This window comes from Helianthus annuus, chromosome 3, assembly GCF_002127325.2.
Source record: "Helianthus annuus cultivar XRQ/B chromosome 3, HanXRQr2.0-SUNRISE, whole genome shotgun sequence".
Lineage (NCBI taxonomy): Eukaryota > Viridiplantae > Streptophyta > Magnoliopsida > Asterales > Asteraceae > Helianthus > Helianthus annuus.
Window position 1 is genome coordinate 146891367 of NC_035435.2, and position 20146 is coordinate 146911512.

Consider the following 20146-nt stretch of genomic DNA (forward strand, 5'->3'; position numbering starts at 1 on the left):
TGCGAAAATTCTTGTGCCACCAATTTTTCCTTATATCACTCAATTTGATTCTCACATAATTCGCATAAAAGACCTGTTTATATCCAACATATTTTACAACTTCAGTTGTATGGACTGTTGGTCCAGAGACTTTCCATTAGAGAATTCAACTTTGCCTTATCTGCGTCTTTCCATTTTGGCAAATCATTTCTATGTTTACGTTTATAGGCATATCACAAATCTTGATCCTCATCACTTAATCATTTCAAGCGCTACATTATATACAAAAGTATAACGATGTCGATTTTATTTTGATTCCATACATATCTTAGACATGATACAACTTATCGAGATCTCTTTATTTTCAGGTACCTGAGGTTCTTCTTGAACCATCATGTCTATTGTCTCTTTAGGAGATCTTATTACTATAACCTCGACTTGACCATCTTAATTACTTGCTCCACTTTTCGAGGAATTTTATTATTGGAATCACTAGTCTACCACGTTTTAGGCGTGTAATAGACTCATTACAAAAATATATGGTTGTCATCTTGGGACACAAATATAACTGGAGCATAAGCAGTTGATTATGTGACTTACTTAGTCACTCTATTTAGGTCAGTGAACTTGTCTGGTAATTTGTTCTTTAATATAGGTAAATGAATTATACTTTAAACTTCTAGTTCATAGTTTATAGTTTGAGGGTCAAGATGCCATGATAATTCATTTCACTTTTCACTTTCCAACTGCTTGTTATCTCCCCCTAATGTTGGGAACATTCATTTAATAAAATGAAAATCAATGTGCCATAAACGAATTTCTCACTACTGGCTTTAAGTATTCAATCATAGACGATTATTTATACCCAACATATTCTCAAACATTTTAGAAGTCCCATCTTTGTACGGTGTGGTGGATGAGTTTCAATATATGTCGCACAACCAAAATCTTTGATGAGACATCTTTGGTTCCTGACCAAAAACCAATTGTATGGGGAGAATTATAACTTATTGGCTTGATGTGAATTAATGGTACTATATGTAAAATTACATGTACCTAAATGCACTTTTACTCCTCTCATGATCACCGGCTTTGTAATCAATAGTAGACATATAGTGATCATCTCAACAATAACACTTATTCCAATTTGGTAATCAAATTCATCATTACCAATAAATATATTAATCTGGATTAATATGCTTGCTATCACATTAGCTAAGCCACAATCACACAAACTTCAGGTTGTGGATTTTATAACCATTTAGACGATGCATCGATTTAAAACACTAAATGGTATTGTGTTGGGATATTCATATCCTCTAACCATTTCCAGAATATTTAGGGAAACACACCCTACTTTATTTGGCAAATATATAACTTCATTTGAGAGCAAACATCACATGTATAATTATCAAGAAGAATCTTCTATTTCTTTAATAATTTCACATCATCAGCGACTCAGTGTGGTCTAACCGGTCATGCCAATTAATTAAATAATCATGATACATAAACTTCTGATTTGTGATTGTATATGTATTATTTGGTCGTACATAATACAAAACGTAATATACAAGAGAATGGTTGATCTCATCTTGCTTGTATGAACTTCCTTTGAATTCAAACTATCACGCTAAAAATTAATATAACTCATTATTAACTCCATAGTTTGCCACCATGTATTATAACTTCATAGTTTGTCACTTTTGGTGGTCCATCTCATTATAAACGTGACCATCATTACAATTCTAAATGTTTGATCTCATCGTTACAACTTTCTCAATTATGTCCATGATCGCTACCTTTACAATGCTCAATATGTAATCACATTCACTTCAGGAAATGTGATAGAATCTGAAAACGTATCTAGATTTTCATTCGTTGCTTAGTCACACGAGTATAAAAGCATTTCAAACCTTTCATACTCTTTTATGATATTGCTACTTCATGAGCATATCTCACGTGTGACAACTAAAAAGAATTTATAAAGTTTTCCTCATAAACCATCTTCTCTTACATGATATCAATTGAGAAAGAATTGTGTATCTGATTCATATAATGTTTATCGGTCTAAAATCTTATGACCTTGTATGAATTGACAATGAGATTTATGGAGTATGACACATTGGGTATCATATCTAAGAACATGTATACTCTATCATGAGAGTAATAACAAAACAACTAACTTTGGTCTTTTATTTTTATTTGCTTTATACTATAATCTCTGTACAAATATTCAAAAAAAACATCTTGAAGACAAAACTGACATGTGATAAAAGACACCACTTGAATGTATGTAATACAAAACTTTAAGAAATAAGATATTTTCTTTCATCGATTACAAGAAAATATATATAATCATGTATAATCAATAACAAGTGTATATCTGTAAATTTATTCATTGTACACTTATATTATAAGTTGTGATTGTTTTCATAAATAAGCATCAAATGTAGTAAAATCAACATAAATAATTAGTATTTAGAGCCGCATATCAACTTAGTAATATCAATAAACAAATGCAAACAAAAAAAATCGTGACTGATTAATATCACAACTAATATCACACCATTGTTTATTGATGGATCAACGGTATATGGATATTGTACAGATTTTACAAACATATTTTTGATCATATAAAACACACATATTTTTGATCATATAAAACACACATAGTACAGAACAATGTTGGCTTCAATAATCAACAATTTATATAAAGCTACTATCAACTTGAATATACCTGATCTAAAAGTAGCATCTTGTAACCAATCTTTATACGATAGTTGGTTGATTTAAGCTATTTAATTTGTTGCAAATTTGAATAACAATCAAAACTAAATCATAGAGGATGTATAATTTTGCAATTAAGGAAATCAAAACATTCAGTGATTCATTACTTTTACATTTAGGATATCTTAAATAAGCCAAGTAAAGGATTACAAAATAAATTAATTAAATCACCAATGGTTCATTATGTCATTTACCTAGAAAAGTTTAAATATATATTGTATATAGTCAACTATAATTTGGATTGACTTAGATTTCCCTTTATAACTCTAACAATGTAATTCATCGTAAAAAAAAAAAAAAAAACTTAGAACAAAATTAAAAGACTATTTAAAACAATTTATCCCATAGTAATAAGTCAATTACAATGTGACGGCATGCCATATTATTAGAGATACGGAAGATTTTATTAGAGATAAAGATATATTAATAAAGCCAAAGTGATATTCTAATATTTAACTAAATGCCATATTCCAATCTTATTTAGGTAAACAAGATTATGTAACCCTAGCCACCAGAGAATCAAGTTTATATATGTTAAAAAAAATCACGTACACACATCAAAAGCATTATAATCATGATGCATAGTCAAATAATTAACATAAACAATATTGATTTTACTCAATTTTTAATGAACTTTACTAAATGGGTTATTTTTTAAAATTTTAATAACAATTATAAGTTAGTAGTACAGCATCGACTTCGAAAGTCAGATTTATGGTCATCTTAATTAATTTTTTCATGAAAAGAACTTGAATGATATGCATCAACAAAATACAGATTATAAAAGTAGATGCTTTACCTTGGATTCCTTTTGAATTCTTTATGCATCATTATACGGAACCGAATTAATGAGCCCATCTTGTTCACGCAGCTCGCATCCGGAATCCTTAATAGACGAAACCAAAAAGTGTAGATGAAGGGGTTGGAGGTGTCAGCTACTTATCACAAAAGAGTACTTTCGTACTGATAACGTTTTGTGAAACAACGACCTATTAACCTAATAGTGAACCATAAGAGAAAGAGATGTAGGGAGAGAGAGACTGATATTTCATTGATAGATATGATTACAATAGTGGTATATATAGGTGTACAAAACTTGGAGAGAAAGCTAATCTATTTTTGGTGTTGATAACCACATTAATAATAAATATATTCATAACAAACTAACATTTGTTATTAGTTTACTCTATTAATAGTTTTACTAATTGTGAAATTTACTCTGTATGATTATTTTTTTGTTGTAAACACTTGTTATTGGTGAAAACAAAATCAAATGACATATGAAATATCAATAAATTAAATGATATATGAAATATTAATAAAAAGTTAAATAGGTTAAATGTTATTTGTATACTAATTATCTAATCTAATACTAATAAAAGAGTTCTTTTAATGTCGCATGACATTCGCTCATAATAAAGGATTCCACCAAAATGCTATGTGGAAATTAGGGATGAGATCGGTGCAATACGAGTACTGTACTGATATCGAAAATACCAATACCGAAATTGAGTACAAGTGGATACCGAATATATCAGTTCGGTATCGGTATGGTATCGATTTTTCGGTACTTTACTACTTTGGTGTTTTCCATTGTTATACCTAATATCCATAACCGATGGATACGAACCAATATATTACAAATAAGTTTAAATTATCATACTAGAAGATGCCATGAACGAGTACACTTGGGCCATGTTTTTTATTGTTGATGAAGATACCATGAACAACTTAGAAGAAAAATCGTGAAGATGGGATATTGGTTTGGAATTCAAATCTAAATAGAAAAGTAAATATAATGAAAAATTAATATTGAATGAGTACAACATAATCTGCCACATACGCAACACTTGTTTTAATCAATTGACTCAATTATGCAACTACTATCTACTATCCACATATTCTTCATTTCACTAACTATTCAAACACTTAATGTTTAGTTTACAAAAACAATAAATAACTAAAATGATTGTAAACAAATATTCAACTGGTTTATGAGAAAAAACTACATCACCCAAGTTAACCCATCTACATTTAAGGATAAAAATTAATAGTTGCCAAAAAAAACCCCTTGAAATTCCTAAAATTACGTACTAATACCGGTTTTTGACGAAAAATACAGGTACCGATACCGTTATTTATTGATACTGAAATTCAAAAAATCTAATACCAGTACCGGTACCGTTTATGGTTGGTACGGTATAGTGCCATTATTTATCAATGCTGTGTTTTTCTACAGAAGTTGCATCTTGGTACAGAGGTCATAACTTGGTCTATGATTGGAGTTAATATTTGATAGAGTAAATTACAAGTTTTGTCGTTTATGTTTACATCAAATTGCAGACGTTGTCCTTTTGGCCAAAAGTTTACAGGCGGTGTCCTTAACCTTTCAAAATCTTGCATGTTTTGTCCTTAGCCCAAACCTGGTTAGAAATCTCAGTTAAAAATTGTCATGTGCAATGCACATGAGGGTAAAATGGTAATTTCCCTTTCAACCCCATTTAAAATAAAAAGAATTTCATTAAAACAATACCACCCACCTATCACTTAACCCCATCACACCTGCATCGTTGACATTACCATTTCTTCTTCAATGGCTTTTGAAAATCATCAATTTTTATAACCAGATTGTATAATGATATATACTTCCCACATTGTATCATTGTAAATATAGATATTTATTATGTATCTATCTGCCACACTCGCATTGTACTAGAACACAGAACGTGCCCCTGTCCTTTCCAAATAGTTATCACACCGGAAAAATCACAATTCCGGCAGCCGGCGGTGGCGATACGGCGGAGATGGAGCCTCCATCCGTAACCAAACGCAAAACAGTCACAGAACCGATCAATGGCCGCATCAAGCACGATAAACAAGGCCGCACTCCAAACAAAAGACGCAGAGAGATGTTGCTAGGGTTAGGGTTTTGGATTCAAGGATTCCGATGCTTTCCATGGATGGCGGTTATCTTCTTCCTCAAAGACGGACTCCGTGTGGATCCTTCAACGCTGCAGATTCTCCTAAATTCTGCCAACCTTCCGATGGTTGCCAAACCGTTTTACGGTCTTGTTTATGATTGATTTTGAACCTGATTTTAATCTTGATTGTTGTTTTGGACTGAAAGTTGGTTCAGTTTTTGTTGAAAAACTGTTCTTCGTATGCTCTGTTTCTGTGTATTCATGGTTGAGTGTGAGCCGAATTTTTATCCGGTTTGCCTGATTTAAATAAAATGTAGTTCAGTTTTTTTTAAATAATTGTGGAATCTTCGTATGTTATGTTCCTGAATCTTCATGATTGATTGTAAAGTGAATTTTTGATCTAGTTAATCCATTTGAAATGAAGACTGGTTCAGGGGTGTCGGTGTAGTGTGAGAGATATAGAGATATTATATTTATTTATTTTTCAATTTATTACAAACTAGTCACTAAACATAAGTTTTTTTACATAATAGTCCTTGAAGATATGAAATGACAACAATACCCTCATGTGCAAGGCACATGACCAAATTTAACCAAAAATTCTAACTGGGTTTGGCCTAAAGGACATAACGTGCAAGATTTTGGAAGGTTAAGGACACCGCCTGTAAACTTTTGGAAAAAACGACAGCGTCTGCAATTTGGTGTAAACATAAAGGACAAAACTTGTAATTTACTCTATTTGATATTTTTACAGTAGATAGTTCTAAGAGGTTACTAAATTCTCCAACTGACATTTTTTCAATCGGATATATGAGGATTTTTCTATAAAATAAACCGTAAACTGTCGACAGAATGTGACGAAATTGCCCTTCATGTGCTAAATGATTTTCGGTGACTTTTATGTGAACAACTAAATTTTGAGAAAATTACACAAACCTTTTCGAAACTAATGACATGTCTCATAAATTATTTGTAACTTTTATAATGCGTTTACTATTTTAAAAGAAAATCACGAAAACAGCTCAACAACGAACGTTGAGCTGAAATCGTCGAAACTTGATGTTTATGTGTAGAAGTGCAATTGTTTGTTAGTACGATGTGTCAATTGTTATATGATCATTTACATATTATGAGGTGTACACATGCACGTAACCACACGAACGAACAACTAAGTGTCAACATGTATGCATATTATGTGGTACTATACGTGTAGAATTTATGTGACGTATGTGGATAATAACTAACTACAATGTAACCATATCAGGACGTGGTTGACCACACTTAACTATAGTCACTAAATCTAGTCGAGCAAATCTAAGGTGAGTTCACAACTTTACTAAAATATTAGAAATATGATTTACATTTTTTTATATTTTACATGTGTAATACACGGGTTGGTAACTCTTATAAATTAAAATATTATTCAATCTAAGTTTCTTTATATTTAATCCTTGTAATACATAGGTTTATAAGCTAGTATTAAAATAAAAAACACACATGAGAACTTGTACACTCTTGTTTTTAAAAACTTAGCAGTTTATTATTCATAAGCATTACCTATGATTAATCAATGAAATTCTCTCGCGCAATGGAGTGAGAAACATATATGTATTACAAATTAAAAAAAATCTATCTATAATGAATTAACTACACAAAAGTTGTCACGTGTGACCAAAAAAAAAAAAATTAAAGTTCTGACATGTCCAAGATGATATTAATACGTGTTTTCTACAATCATTTCAATAAAAGTTATTTTGAATACAATCGTGAAGTTATAAAAAATAATGTCGGGTATAGTTTGCGATACCAAAAAATACTTTATTTTGAATACAACTTTGTTTTCAACAGAAAAATCGAACTATTGACAATATAAATAAAACTAATCATAACTACGTATTTAATTTGAAGTTAACGATCGCAAGTTGTTTGAGAAAAAATATAATTAAGTGACACATGAAACTAAAATATATCAATCCTAGTATGAGGTGTCAAAATTTTAGTGGGCATGATTAGAGGCGCACAAACCGATTATTTTCTTTTAATCGACTCCGTTAACCCAACTGTCAGTTATTTTCTCGTTTTTGCTCTAGTTGGTTATTGATTTAACTGGTTCTGTTATTCACTTTAACTGATTTGGTTAATAACAAGTTATTTTCGATTAATGTATAACACAATTACATGCATAATTATGTAGACCTTGACACAAATCAACATAGTGTTATATATAACAACACAGTTATACGAATGATGCGATTATTTTTTTTCAAATTCTAAAAAGTATATTAATAAGGTACTCGCACAAAAGAGAAAAATGTGTTTGATTTTATGGTATAACTTATCCTTTTTAATAATATGACAAAAAAAATTATAGGTGTTTAAAAAATGGGGAAGAAGGACTTGAAAAAGAGTAAACAAGTAAGTTATAATGGCTTTAATAACTAGTTTTTTTTTTATATTGAAAGTGAACTTTTTTCTATCATTTCTTCATGTTTCGTTGATTCACTCATTCATGTCTTTATGGTCTATATAAAACGTGTTAACTGCCTGGAAGGGGGTTAGAAGGGTGGTATGGATAAAGTTCTAGCCTCGGTGTATAGATCCTGCGAGGACTTGACTCAAGCTTATTAGGACTTCCTTTGAGACGGTTCCAATGCTGCTTGAATGAGGTCAATCGGAGTCTGTTTGATACATTGTGTACGACTTCTTATTTTTAAGAGCCATTGTATTTGATCTAAATCATAATATGTAATATAATGTAATATAACATTATAATGTAATGTAATAATGTAATATAGCATTTAACTAGTTATTGCCCCGCCTATGTTGCGGGGCACCAAGCCGAACATTTCTCTTTCATAATATATCGTCTGTGTTTCGGTTGATCTAAAAAAAATAGATCTAGTCAACCAGCTAAAACAAAACACTACCATACTTTTGCTAAAAAAACTAAAACGATGAAAAAAACTATAACTTTAAACTGGGGCAATGTTGTAATTTGTTCATGAAAAATGAGCGTGTGCCAAGCACCCGCTAGACACGAATAAAAATTACACCGAGTCAACCAATTAAAACAAAACATTACCCTAGTTTTGTCAAGAAAAAAAAAAAACTAAAACGATGGCATGACTGTAATTTTACACTGGGGCAAAATCGTAATTTGACAGGGAAAAAAACCAAAAATGATGGCAAAGCTGTAAGTTTGTTGAGGGAAAAACCGTAATTTGGTTGGGAGGAGAAAAAAACAAAACAATAGCAAAACTATAAATTTAAACAGGACAAAATCATAACTTGGCTGGACGAATGAGAAAGTGTCAGGCAGTGCCTGACACTATTCCCCTACATGGGAAATGTATTATTATCAGTAAAATATAACATATAACATGTAATATAAAGTAATATAGCATTACAATTTAATGTAGTAATAAAATATAACATTACAATGTAATGTCATTGATCCAGTCAAATTATAATTTTTTTCCGTTTAAATTTACAGTTTTGTCATTGGTTTTATTTTTTTTTCTTCTAGTCAAATTAAGGTTTTGCCCTCAGTTCAAATTTACAATTTTGCCATCGTTTTGGATTTTCTTTTCCTGTCAAATTATGATTTTGCCCACGGTATAAAATTACAGTCATGCGATCGTTTTAGTTTTATTTCTTGATAAAACTATGGTAGTGTTTTTTAATTGTTTGACGCGGAGTAATTTTTATTCGTGTCAGGCAGCTACCTGGCACACACACATTTATCTTGAAAAGTTACAATTTTGCCCAAACTTTAAAATTATAGTTTTTCTATCATTTTAGTTTTTTTTTTTTGGCAAAAGTACCGTAGTGTTTTGTTTTAATTGGTTGAATCGATTTAGTTTTTTTTGATATCGTGTTAGGAGTGGTATGCACAAGTAATCGAAATACAGACGTACATATTGTGAGAGAGATTTATTTGATTTCTCCCACAACACAGCCAAGACAAAAACTAGCATAACACATAATATAATGTAATTTAACATATAATATTATTCTATTACATCATTACAAATTTGTATTTTTAACAAAAAAGTTTTCGAACCATCAATATCAAGGTATCAATCACTCACCTTTCGAAAACGGCCTTTTCAAAACCCTTCATTTGGACCCTAATACGAGAAAAGCCCAAAAAACAATAAAAAACAATTAAAAAAAACAAACCAAAACCACAAAAACACCCTTGCTTAGTTCCCCCTCTTTGTAATTTCACTCTGTATGTATAACAATCTCAAATGTAACAAAAACCACATTCAATTTCCGAAATCACTCTTCAAATTTTCCGATTATTCATCTCTCTCTCCGTTAATTCCTCAAACAAACACTGTTCTTGAAATAGCCACCAGAGTTCACGCTCATACAATCCTTATTACATTCACGTTTACGTGAATTGTTGTTTGTATTGTTCGTTTGATCACAAAACAAGCCTCTTCTAGGGTTTTCCACCAGTTTGTTGCTGTTTTAGGGGTTTTAAGCTGTTGTTTTGTTGTAGGTTGGTGTTTAGAGAGTGATTTAGAGTAGTGTGATCAGTTATGTTGGACTTTAGGATAGTGGATTAGGGTTTATAGGGTGATTTTTTAGGGATTAGGGTTAGAGTTAGGGTTTGGTGTTTAGAGATGGTGAATGAGACTGAGCTTGAAGAAGGAGAGGCTCGGTTTGACGATAATGATGCTGGTTTTGACCCTGATACAGCTCTCTCTTACATTGTAAGAGTTTTGACTTTTGTTTGTTTGTAGAAGTTTTGTTTTTTACGCGATTGAATTCATGAATTGTGTTAGTGAAACTTTGTGGTGGTGGTGGTGGTTGGACCGAGAAGTTTACGGTCATTGAATCGTGTCAAGTTTCGTTTTGTATGCGTTATTGTAGGGATTTTACTAAACTGGTTTGGTAACTGTTGCAGAAAAACCAAAGACATGAATCTGCATTGTTGATTGGATTTATGTTTGTTGGTACTTGGTAGTTTGTTGTAATGTCAGTTTGAAACTATTTGTGGTTCATTGAATTGAGAATTCTAGACAGTATGCTTCAGTCGTTGCAAAAAACGACAATTTGAGCACTGAATTTAAGTAGTGGATTGTTTACTTTTTAAAATGTAGCTGTACAAGCACTCATAAACTTATTTACGCAATTATCACGTGCCATATTCTTTTCTTTATAATCATTAACATTTATCATTTATGTTTCTGCTTCTTTTAGGACAAGAGACTTCAACATGTGTTGGGTCATTTTCAGAAAGATTTTGAGCAAGAGATGTCTGCAGAACTATTGGGTAAGCCACCCGTAATAACATATTTCTATCTGGGGCATCACTATAACTAATTTCTTGGCAGGGCCCAAATATGGTGGGTACGGATCCTTTTTACCCGTACATAAGCATCCTACCGCTATACCTTCCCATACGAACACTTTGAATTCCAACAAACCGAGTTCACCTAAAACTTTTCATATGGAGGTATACAAATTATACTTTTTTCGTTATTTATCTTGATTGATATGTGAATCGTGTTTTTTGTTGACGATTGTGGTTTGTGTTACCATTTAGGCTGCTCCTGCCCCCCTAAATCCAGTCGCACTAGTAGACCCTGTTAAACCAGCTGCATTGCACCATAAAGATGTATGTGTTGATCAAAATGCTCCATCTGTTGATGACGTGGCGAGCAAAGATGCATCTTTATCGCGTGGTGAAACATTTCTATCGAAAAATGAAACCCCTGCTGGTGGTTTGGTAAATCCAACTGGACAAAGGTCACTAAAGGTACGGATTAAGGTCGGTTCATATAAGCCTGCCATTAAAAACGATGAAATTTATAGTGGTCTTGGACTTCTTACTCCATCTTCCTCAATGAGCAACAATACCGATGATAGTAGTGACAATGACCCTCCGATTGAATCCCATGACGCCCCTTTCGATTCTCCGCGTAGCATACTACGTGTAAGTGTAATCATGTGCTTCTTACTATTGTTTTGTTATATTTATTTATATATATGTAATATGTTAATTTCTTATTTCTGTCACCATGTTGTAGGATATGAGCTCTATATTTGTCCCCGGAAGCCGGCTGCTCTCACCGTTAAACGAGAGTTTACTTTGCTTAAAGAATAAGGTTACGCCTTTGTTCATGGGGAGACAAACGAGTTTTTCCGTTGTTGTTGATGATTCATCATCTGTTCGTGAAGAAGTAAAGCAGATGGAACCAGAATCTGTTGACTGTAAACAGGGGTTGACCAGTGATATTAAAGTCAAACCATCATCTGATTATATAACATCTGAAACAAATCGAGCAGCTAAGAAAGATGTACCTCTGAAGATCAGAGAAACCAAAAAGGAAATGATGAAAGACCAATTGTTTGGCAATGAGTTTACAAGCAACGAGTCTGCTGAAAGCTATGAGCAGAAAAAGGTCAAAAAGCTTTCGCTTGATTCAAGGGGAGTTAGACTGATCGTTTGTGAAAACGAACCCGATGTTATTAAACATGAGACCGATCGTTTTGAAAAGAAAGTTGGTCTTAGAGCTATCAATTGTGAACCACAAGAAGCAAAATCATCTAACAATATGGCAAAACTGCCATTTGAAAGAAAAAATAAGTTGACAGGCATTCACAAAAAGGAAAACTTGAGGTCTAATCTCTCTGGAGTAACGAAAGACAAGAAAACCGCTTTAAGAGATATTGTAGAGGTACGTAATAGCTATAAAGATTTATTTGACACTGACAATGGAGCAATAAAAGTGGAAAATACTCCGGGAAATGCAATTCCTGCTGACGTGGCGGCCACTCAGCAAATAGTAGTGGGCCCTGCTGCCCCTCCTGATAATTGGGTAGGGTGTGATCGTTGCGAGAAGTGGCGCCTCTTGCCAATTGGTATCGAGCCACATAATCTGCCTGATAAATGGCTCTGTAGCATGTCAACATGGCTGTGAGTTCTTTTCTATCGCTCTTTATCTTTAGAGTAAAATGCCATTTTTGTCCCTGAGGTTTGGCTAGTTTTGCGATTTTCATCCAAAGGTTTGTTTTTCGGCCGTATCTGGGTCCAAAAGGTTTGAAATCTTGCCATTTTCATCCGGCTCGTTAACTCCATCCATTTTTCTCTGTTAAGTCAGGGGTGTTTCTGACTTTTTGTTAAGTTAAAGGGCAATTCGGTGTTTTCACCTTATGTACAAGCATTTAGCATAATGTACAAGTATTCAAAAGACTGAATTGCCCTTTAAGTTAACAAAAATGACGAAAATACCCTTGACTTAACAGAGAAAAATGGATGGAGCTAACGAACCGGATGGAAATGGCAAGATTTCAATCATTTTGGACCCATATGCGGAAAAAAAACCTTTGGAAGAAAATCGCAAAACGGGCCAAACCTCAGGGACGAAAATGACATTTTACTCTTATCTTTATATTTCTAAATTTTTTTTGTAGGCCTGGAAGGAATCGTTGTGATATTGGTGAGGATGAAACTACAAGGGGGGTTCAGGAATTGAACCTTCAGTTTATCTCTCAGAGTCAAGGCATCCTTCAATGTAACGATAGTATGGTTAATATCAGGAATTCTGAACGTAAAAACTCAAATATTCATTCTGAGACCATGGCTAATAAATTTGAAAAGAGCAAGTCTCGACCACCCGAAGGTGCGAGCTCCAGTTTGATTGAAGCTTCACATTCATCAATGGATGCTCTGCAGCTTGATAGACAGAAAAGAAAAGGTTTGAACGAAAGAAACCAACTGTTGTAGCGTGATAGACAAACAAAAAAGAAAATGCCGTTTTCGTCCCTGAGGTTTCGCCAGTTTTGTGACTTTCGTCCAAAGGTTTGTTTTTCCACAACTGGATGCAAAAGGTTTGAAATCTTGCCATTTTCATCTGGCTCGATAACTCCATCCATTTTTCTCCGTTAAGTCAGGGGTATTTCCATTTTTTTTGTTAACGTTAAGGGCAATTCGGTCTTTTTCAGGGGTATTCCGTTTTTTTCACATAACGTGAAAAAAAACTGATTTGCTCTTTAAGTTAACAAAAAAGACGGAAATACCTCCGACTTAACGGAGAAAAATGGATCTAGTTAACGGGCTGAATGAAAATGACAAGATTTCAAACCTTTTGGATCTAGATGCGAAAAAACAAACCTTTGGACGAAAATCACAAAGCTGGCCAAACCTCAGGGATGGAAATGGCAGTTTACTCAAAAAGTATAAATATCCGTTGCGAAATGTGATAATTATATGTGAAAGTACTAATTTGTCCCTTTAAAATATGTTTTCAGGTGATGTGAGACTTAAAAAACTGAAAAGCAAGACAGGGTCTGAGCAGTACGAGACTGTAACTTCAATAAAGATCAAGACTGAAAGTGAGCAGCTAAACTTTAGCAATGGAAGTCATCGGCCCACAGATAGATTGGTAGTTTCAGTCAAAACACGGACTGAAAATAATATATTGGATAAAGAGGTGGAAATTCATGCGAAGAAGAGGAAATTGAAAGACTGGCAAGAAAGTCAACCTCATGCAAACGTATCGGAAAATAGCGAAAATAGAATAAAAAGGAAAGAGAAGAGGTTAAAGACGGAGGTAAAGGAGTCTAGTGACGACATATGTTTAAATAAAGGAAAAACAATGAAAATAAAATTACCGGCTAGTAAAGAGAATTCAGTTGACACAAATCATGTGAAAAATCAGCAGCATAGAAGTAAAACTACTTGTAAAAAGGATTCGGAATCCGAGCGGTTTTCGCTTGCTGCAAATTCAAGTTCTTCAATAGTTTCCGGTTCTTGCAAAAGGGCCAGCTTGCAAGAACGAATAGAGTCACCAGCAGGGGCAGTTTTGTCATCTCCTATTAGTTCTTTTAATGTTGGAAAAACTATTTCAAGAAAAGCTCATGTTAGGACTGAAATTCCAAGAAAGGACATTGAATCAAGCCAAAGTCAAAGAATTGGTGGCAAAGCGGACTTAAAGCATAAAGAAGCCTCAAAGATTAGAAATAGTCATAATCTTGAACATACAACAAATGCTAATGGTGCTATAGACAAATATGAAAGATCTAATGTCCAAAGAGTAAAGATTAAAGCGTCCGATCCGTTGACAAGTCAACCTAATAAAATGAGAAGGGTTGAAGCAAACTTGGGTGATATGGGCAGCCCCGAAATGAACCCGACTGTAAAAAGAAAATCTAAAAAGGTTTCTTTGGGTGATATATCAAAGATAAGGGATGCAAGTGATGTAGAGCCAAAAGTTGAGGTTCAAGCATTTGATTATACCGGTCAAAATCGGTCGAAGGTTATGAAACATCCTGGAGTTGCTGCTAATCCAAATCATACAAGTCTTGTGACTGATTGCGATAATCTCAGTGTTACAAGCTTCTTGAAGGAGTTTGCATCTAGTCAAAGTCAAACTGCTTTGACTGCTTTCAAAAGAGCCGAGGAGTCAAAAGACCATGCTGACCGTTTAAAGGTTTGTATTTTTTATTCACTAAAATTTTATGTCTGGTCATGTAACAGTATTTTAACTTTTAACCTGTGCAGATTTCTGGATTTGATTATGAGTGTAACAATGCGTACTTTGACTCTGCTTTGAAGTTTCTTTGTGCTGCTTCTCTTCTCGAGGCCTGCAATGCCGACATCAGCAAATCAAAAGGAGTGGATACAATCAATGTCTACACCACTTCCGCCAAACTTTTCAAGTAACGCTTAAAGTTTTATATTACATAATCGATGATGCCACGAATAATATTGTTAAAATACTCTAGCGTCTAGCTCATGAGTTTTAAAACAACTTGCAGAATCTGTGCTGAAGAATATGAGAAACGAAAAGAACTGGTTGCGTCGACACTGGCCTATAAATGCATGGAAGTTTCATGCATGAGGATAGTCTATTGCAAGAATTTGCTGACAAGACAAGACTTACAAACAAGTATGCAAATGGTTACTCAAGTTATTTACAAATTATCATTTTGTTATTGTTATAATAATATATCGAATTTATTTGACCCACACAGGTGAGTCACCGTCATCTTCCGCATCTGACGTTGATAACTTAAACAATCAAGCAACAATGGATAAAACCGTGTTGTCTAAAAGCATCGCACATCATAAAAACCATCTAATTGTTAGAAATCAGGCTAACTTTACGAGGCTGCTTGATCTTGTAAGCGCATACTAAATTAAATACATTTGAAATTATATCCGTTCTGTTGAAACTGATTATCTGCTTTTGTTGTAATTGATTTGCAGGCAAGTGATGTAAATCTTGCAATGGAAGCTTCTACGAAAGCACAGAACGCTTACAAATCTGCTAGTGCGGTTATAGAAGAAGCTCAGAACAAAGAGATGACAATTTCAGTCAAACGGGTTGTCAACTTCAGTTTTCAAGATGTGAAAGAATTTGCATGTTTGGTACAAAAGGCACGCGAGGCTGTGGCTGTAAATCGTCAAGGCAACAAGAGGCAGTGAAGTTAGAATAACTTATTGCCATCATTTTTGACCTATCTATACAAAACAAACAAATAGGATGAAGATCAGGATCAGAATATAGAAAAAAAGTGAATATGAATTTTGACCGTTGACCCTTTTAGCACTTTGTGATGGTGTTGGGTATATGAGATGAGAATATGGAGAGGCTTTATTGTAGGATATTGATGTTAGAACTTCATACATAACTTGCTGTTAGTGATTAAAAATGCAACATCTCATCATAGACTTTGTTACCAAATTTGGATTCTGTAGGACTGTCTTTTGACAATCAAAAGACAATTTTTAGTCTGCTTTTGACTTTACTAGACTTTTGGTCTAGTGGTAATGATTACACACACAATCAGTGACGGAACTAGAACATTAATTCAGAGGTATCCAAAAAAAAAATCACCGTTCAATCGTACAATATTAAAAAAACGACAATAAATAAATAAAGTAAAACAAATACCTAATAGATTTGTCCTCTTCTTTTTTCATAGCGTGAAATCGTTCCATCACATCGTTGTCTTTTACTTCACGTAAAAAATCTTTACCGCACAAACCATAGCACTGTTCAAAAATCCCAAGCCTATTCGATTACATAAATCCGTCTTGACAATCTTCAATTTCAAAATACATTTCAGCCCAAATTGCATATAACAGTCATTCAAATTGCATATAACAGTCATTCAGTCAACAAGTTTAAAAACATGAATACTTCTAAGTTCTAAAAGATACTCACTTGACACCAAAAAACCAAACAAATTAATTAACAAAACCGATGAAGTCGGACTCAATACCCACGACTTTAGTCAATATTTAGTGATTTATTTACCATGTATCCTTAATCAGAATCAGAATCAGAGCCCATGAAGTCAGACTCAATACCCACCCACGACCTAACAACCATGAATTCAGCCGACAGCCGCTGAACTGAGCCAATGAAGCAAACGTTTGATGATGAATCAGAATCATCACTGATGAAGCAGACGTTTGATGATGAGGATTGAGAATCGACATTTGGTATCCTTGCCGTGCATTAAAACTTCAGGGCTTATTTTATTATTTTGGGCTAACATATTGGGCAATTGGGCTTATTATTTACAATCTTCAACTGATTTGGGATAACATATTGGGCAATTTGGCTTACTATTTACAATTCATTTGGGCTAACAGACTTTTTTTAGGGGTGTCCTTGTACTTGTTTAGGGGTATCCTTGGTATAAAAACCGAAAAAAAATTACACTACCGATTAAAAGTTGAGCCGTAGCTCGTGCTACGGCTCGGTATACATTAAGTCCGCCCCTGCACACAATCGTTGTTCTTTTAGACTGCAGGGAGTGGGGCGCTTGGGTTGGGGGCTTTGCTCGACACGTGGCGATTGTGGGCTCCACCGGACCACCCCAAAAAAAGTGGGGTGTGGAAGCGGCGTGGGTTAGCGGCGTTTGACTGCCATGTTGGCTTGGCTGACTTTATTTTTTTTATATATAATTGAGATCTATAAAATAAAATACAAACTTAGATTTTTCTTAAGTTACATAACATCCTAAAAAAACTACTTATTAAATCCTAAAAAATTAAAGAAAGTAGTTAATAATTCCTAATTTTTTTTTACAAAGGTCTATAAATATTAAAGTGGGAAACCCATTTAAATTCTGGATTCTCATCGTGCCTCCACTCGATCTTCGCGATCTCCATTCGATCGTCGTGGCTTAGGTCCCCAGCAGGGACACGATCGAAACAAACTTTAAACCGATCCAACTTTGGTTTTAGTTCACGCCACTTGTGTTGGCAGGCGTTTAGATTGTCGGAGTTACTTTCTTGTGCTTAAACACGTTAATGTCATCGTGCCAATGAGCTTAACGAACGTAAATGTGCCCTTAAACACGTAGTATAAAAGGTGTCTCGTCACAACACGCAGACACATTATTTTCACTCTTTAATTTAAAAAAAAAACTATTCTCATGTGACATGTCAGTATAAATTCGCGTTTCACCGTAAGTTTTCTCACTGACATTACTAGCTAGGGGTGTGCATGGTTCGGTTCGGTTTTGGGCAAAACCAAAACCGAAATGTCAGTTTTCGGTTTTTGATAACCGCTTGGTTTTGGTTTTTCGGTTTTTACACCAGTTCGGTTCGGTTTTTCTGTTACACCGGTTCGGTTCGGTTTTTCTGTTGATTCGGTTTTAGTTCATTGGCTGCAGTGGCGGATCCAGGGGTGTTTTGGGGGTTCCCGGGAACCCCCTTGGTTTGGAAAAAAATGAAAAAAAATAGTGGAAATTTTATGTGATTTAAAAAAATTGGGAAAATTAGTGAAATTTTACCAAAAGGAACCCGGTAGAAAAATTTTCTGGATCCGCCACTGATTGGCTGCCGGGTTACTGTCGGAGTTCGCCGGAGTAGGTAACGTCAATAAGAGAACACAAATGATGATTCTGAAGAGAAAAAAGATCATTCACTCCAATGTCTAAAAATATGAATGAACCTAATTTCATACAATGTTTTCTTAATAATGAATTAATGGTCCACATTATTGACTGGAATGTTAAAACAGGGAACAAAAGAGGGAAAGAGAGAAGAGGAGAGACAAGGGTGTTATATTTAATATTCTTTTTAGTTTTAATTTTTTGAATTAAATAAGCAAAATTACAAAAGTATCCCCATGTGGCTAGCACATCCATACTTAACTAAAAATTTTAATTAGGTTAGTGTCAAAGGACGTAGGGTGTAATGTGTTTTACAAATAAAGGACTGTAACTGTAAATATTGAAGTTAAAGATCATCCATTGCAATCCAATACAAACGCAAAGGACGAAAAATGTAATTTACCCAATATATTAAGTTGTGACAATTCAACTACCCGCTTCAAATTTAGAGTGACACGTACACATGATATATATTAAAAAGAAACTAAAGAACTTAAAGGAAAAGATTTCTCATTATATAAAAGATTATATAAAAGTTTAGGAGAACAAAATTACTTAACTAAAATAGAGAGGGCAAAATTACTTAATAAAATTACTTGCTATATGAACACAGGTTGTTAGTAAGGCTAGGGGTATGGGGTTCGTCCCCACCCCGTCGAGCTCCGGCGACGACCGACAAACCATCATGGGCCCTCCTCCCGTCCCATCCTCAGCGTCGAGTTCTTGTCGGTGGCGACGATCCAATTTTGGTGGGCCCCCTTCAAATGTGACCGTTAAAATAAAAAAAAATACAATTACAATTACAATATTTTGCATTTTAGAGAGAAAGTGTCTCGTTTTAGGTTTTAGAGAGAGAGAGGATGTTGGAGAAGAGGAGTGAGACTATGAGAGGGAAAGATATGAGAGGGAAAGAGAAGATGTCAATTGTTTAATTTTTTATTTTACTTTTTTTGCTTAATTTGAGAGGAAAAGGGGTGGTGGAGAATATATATTTTTTTACTTTTTTTTTTGTTTAAGTTTAGTTTTTTTTTATTAAAAATAAAAAATAATACAATTGTTGTTTTTAGTGTATTTTTTTGTTCAAGTTTATGTAATGTTTTTTAATATTAATGAAAATATTTTGTTAGTTTATTTGTTATATGTTAAAAAAAGTAGAAGATTAAAAAAATAAAAAACATAAAAGTGGTAGGGTAGGATCATCTAGGACCATCCTCCATACCCTCTAGTTTTGTGGGATGGACCATCCTTGGGAGGACTATGACATGGCGCCTACGTGGCGGATCATCCTCCCGACCATCACCATACCCTCTAGCCTAAAGGGGTTGCTAGTAATGTCAGCGAAAACTCTTTTTTTTTTTAGCAAGGAACGACGTGTCAACCAGCATGATATAAACGCTCTGACCAAGGACGACTACTCGACCGCCGCCAGCCCATTAGCTCTCCCGGTAAGACTACAAGGTATGGTGATGGACCATCCTTGGAGGATGATCCGCCACGTAGGCGACACGTCATAGTCCTCCCAAGGATGGATCATCCTCCAAAACTAGGGGGCATGGGAGGATGGTCCTAGTCATCATCCTCCACCA

At 34.1% G+C, this 20146-nt stretch overlaps 1 protein-coding gene across 1 annotated transcript; it reads left to right on the forward strand.

The window, feature by feature from the left end:
- The first annotated feature begins 9859 nt into the window (after window positions 1–9859).
- On the forward strand, window positions 9860–16444 carry LOC110929944. Its single transcript, XM_022173137.2, has 11 exons — window positions 9860–10411; window positions 10902–10974; window positions 11036–11157; window positions 11248–11637; window positions 11732–12621; window positions 13119–13402; window positions 13956–15136; window positions 15208–15365; window positions 15465–15595; window positions 15681–15829; window positions 15916–16444. The coding sequence occupies exons 1-11, from the start codon at window positions 10322–10324 to the stop codon at window positions 16132–16134; spliced, it is 3687 nt and encodes a 1228-aa protein (XP_022028829.1). The 5' UTR covers window positions 9860–10321; the 3' UTR covers window positions 16135–16444.
- The last annotated feature ends 3702 nt before the right edge of the window (window positions 16445–20146 follow it).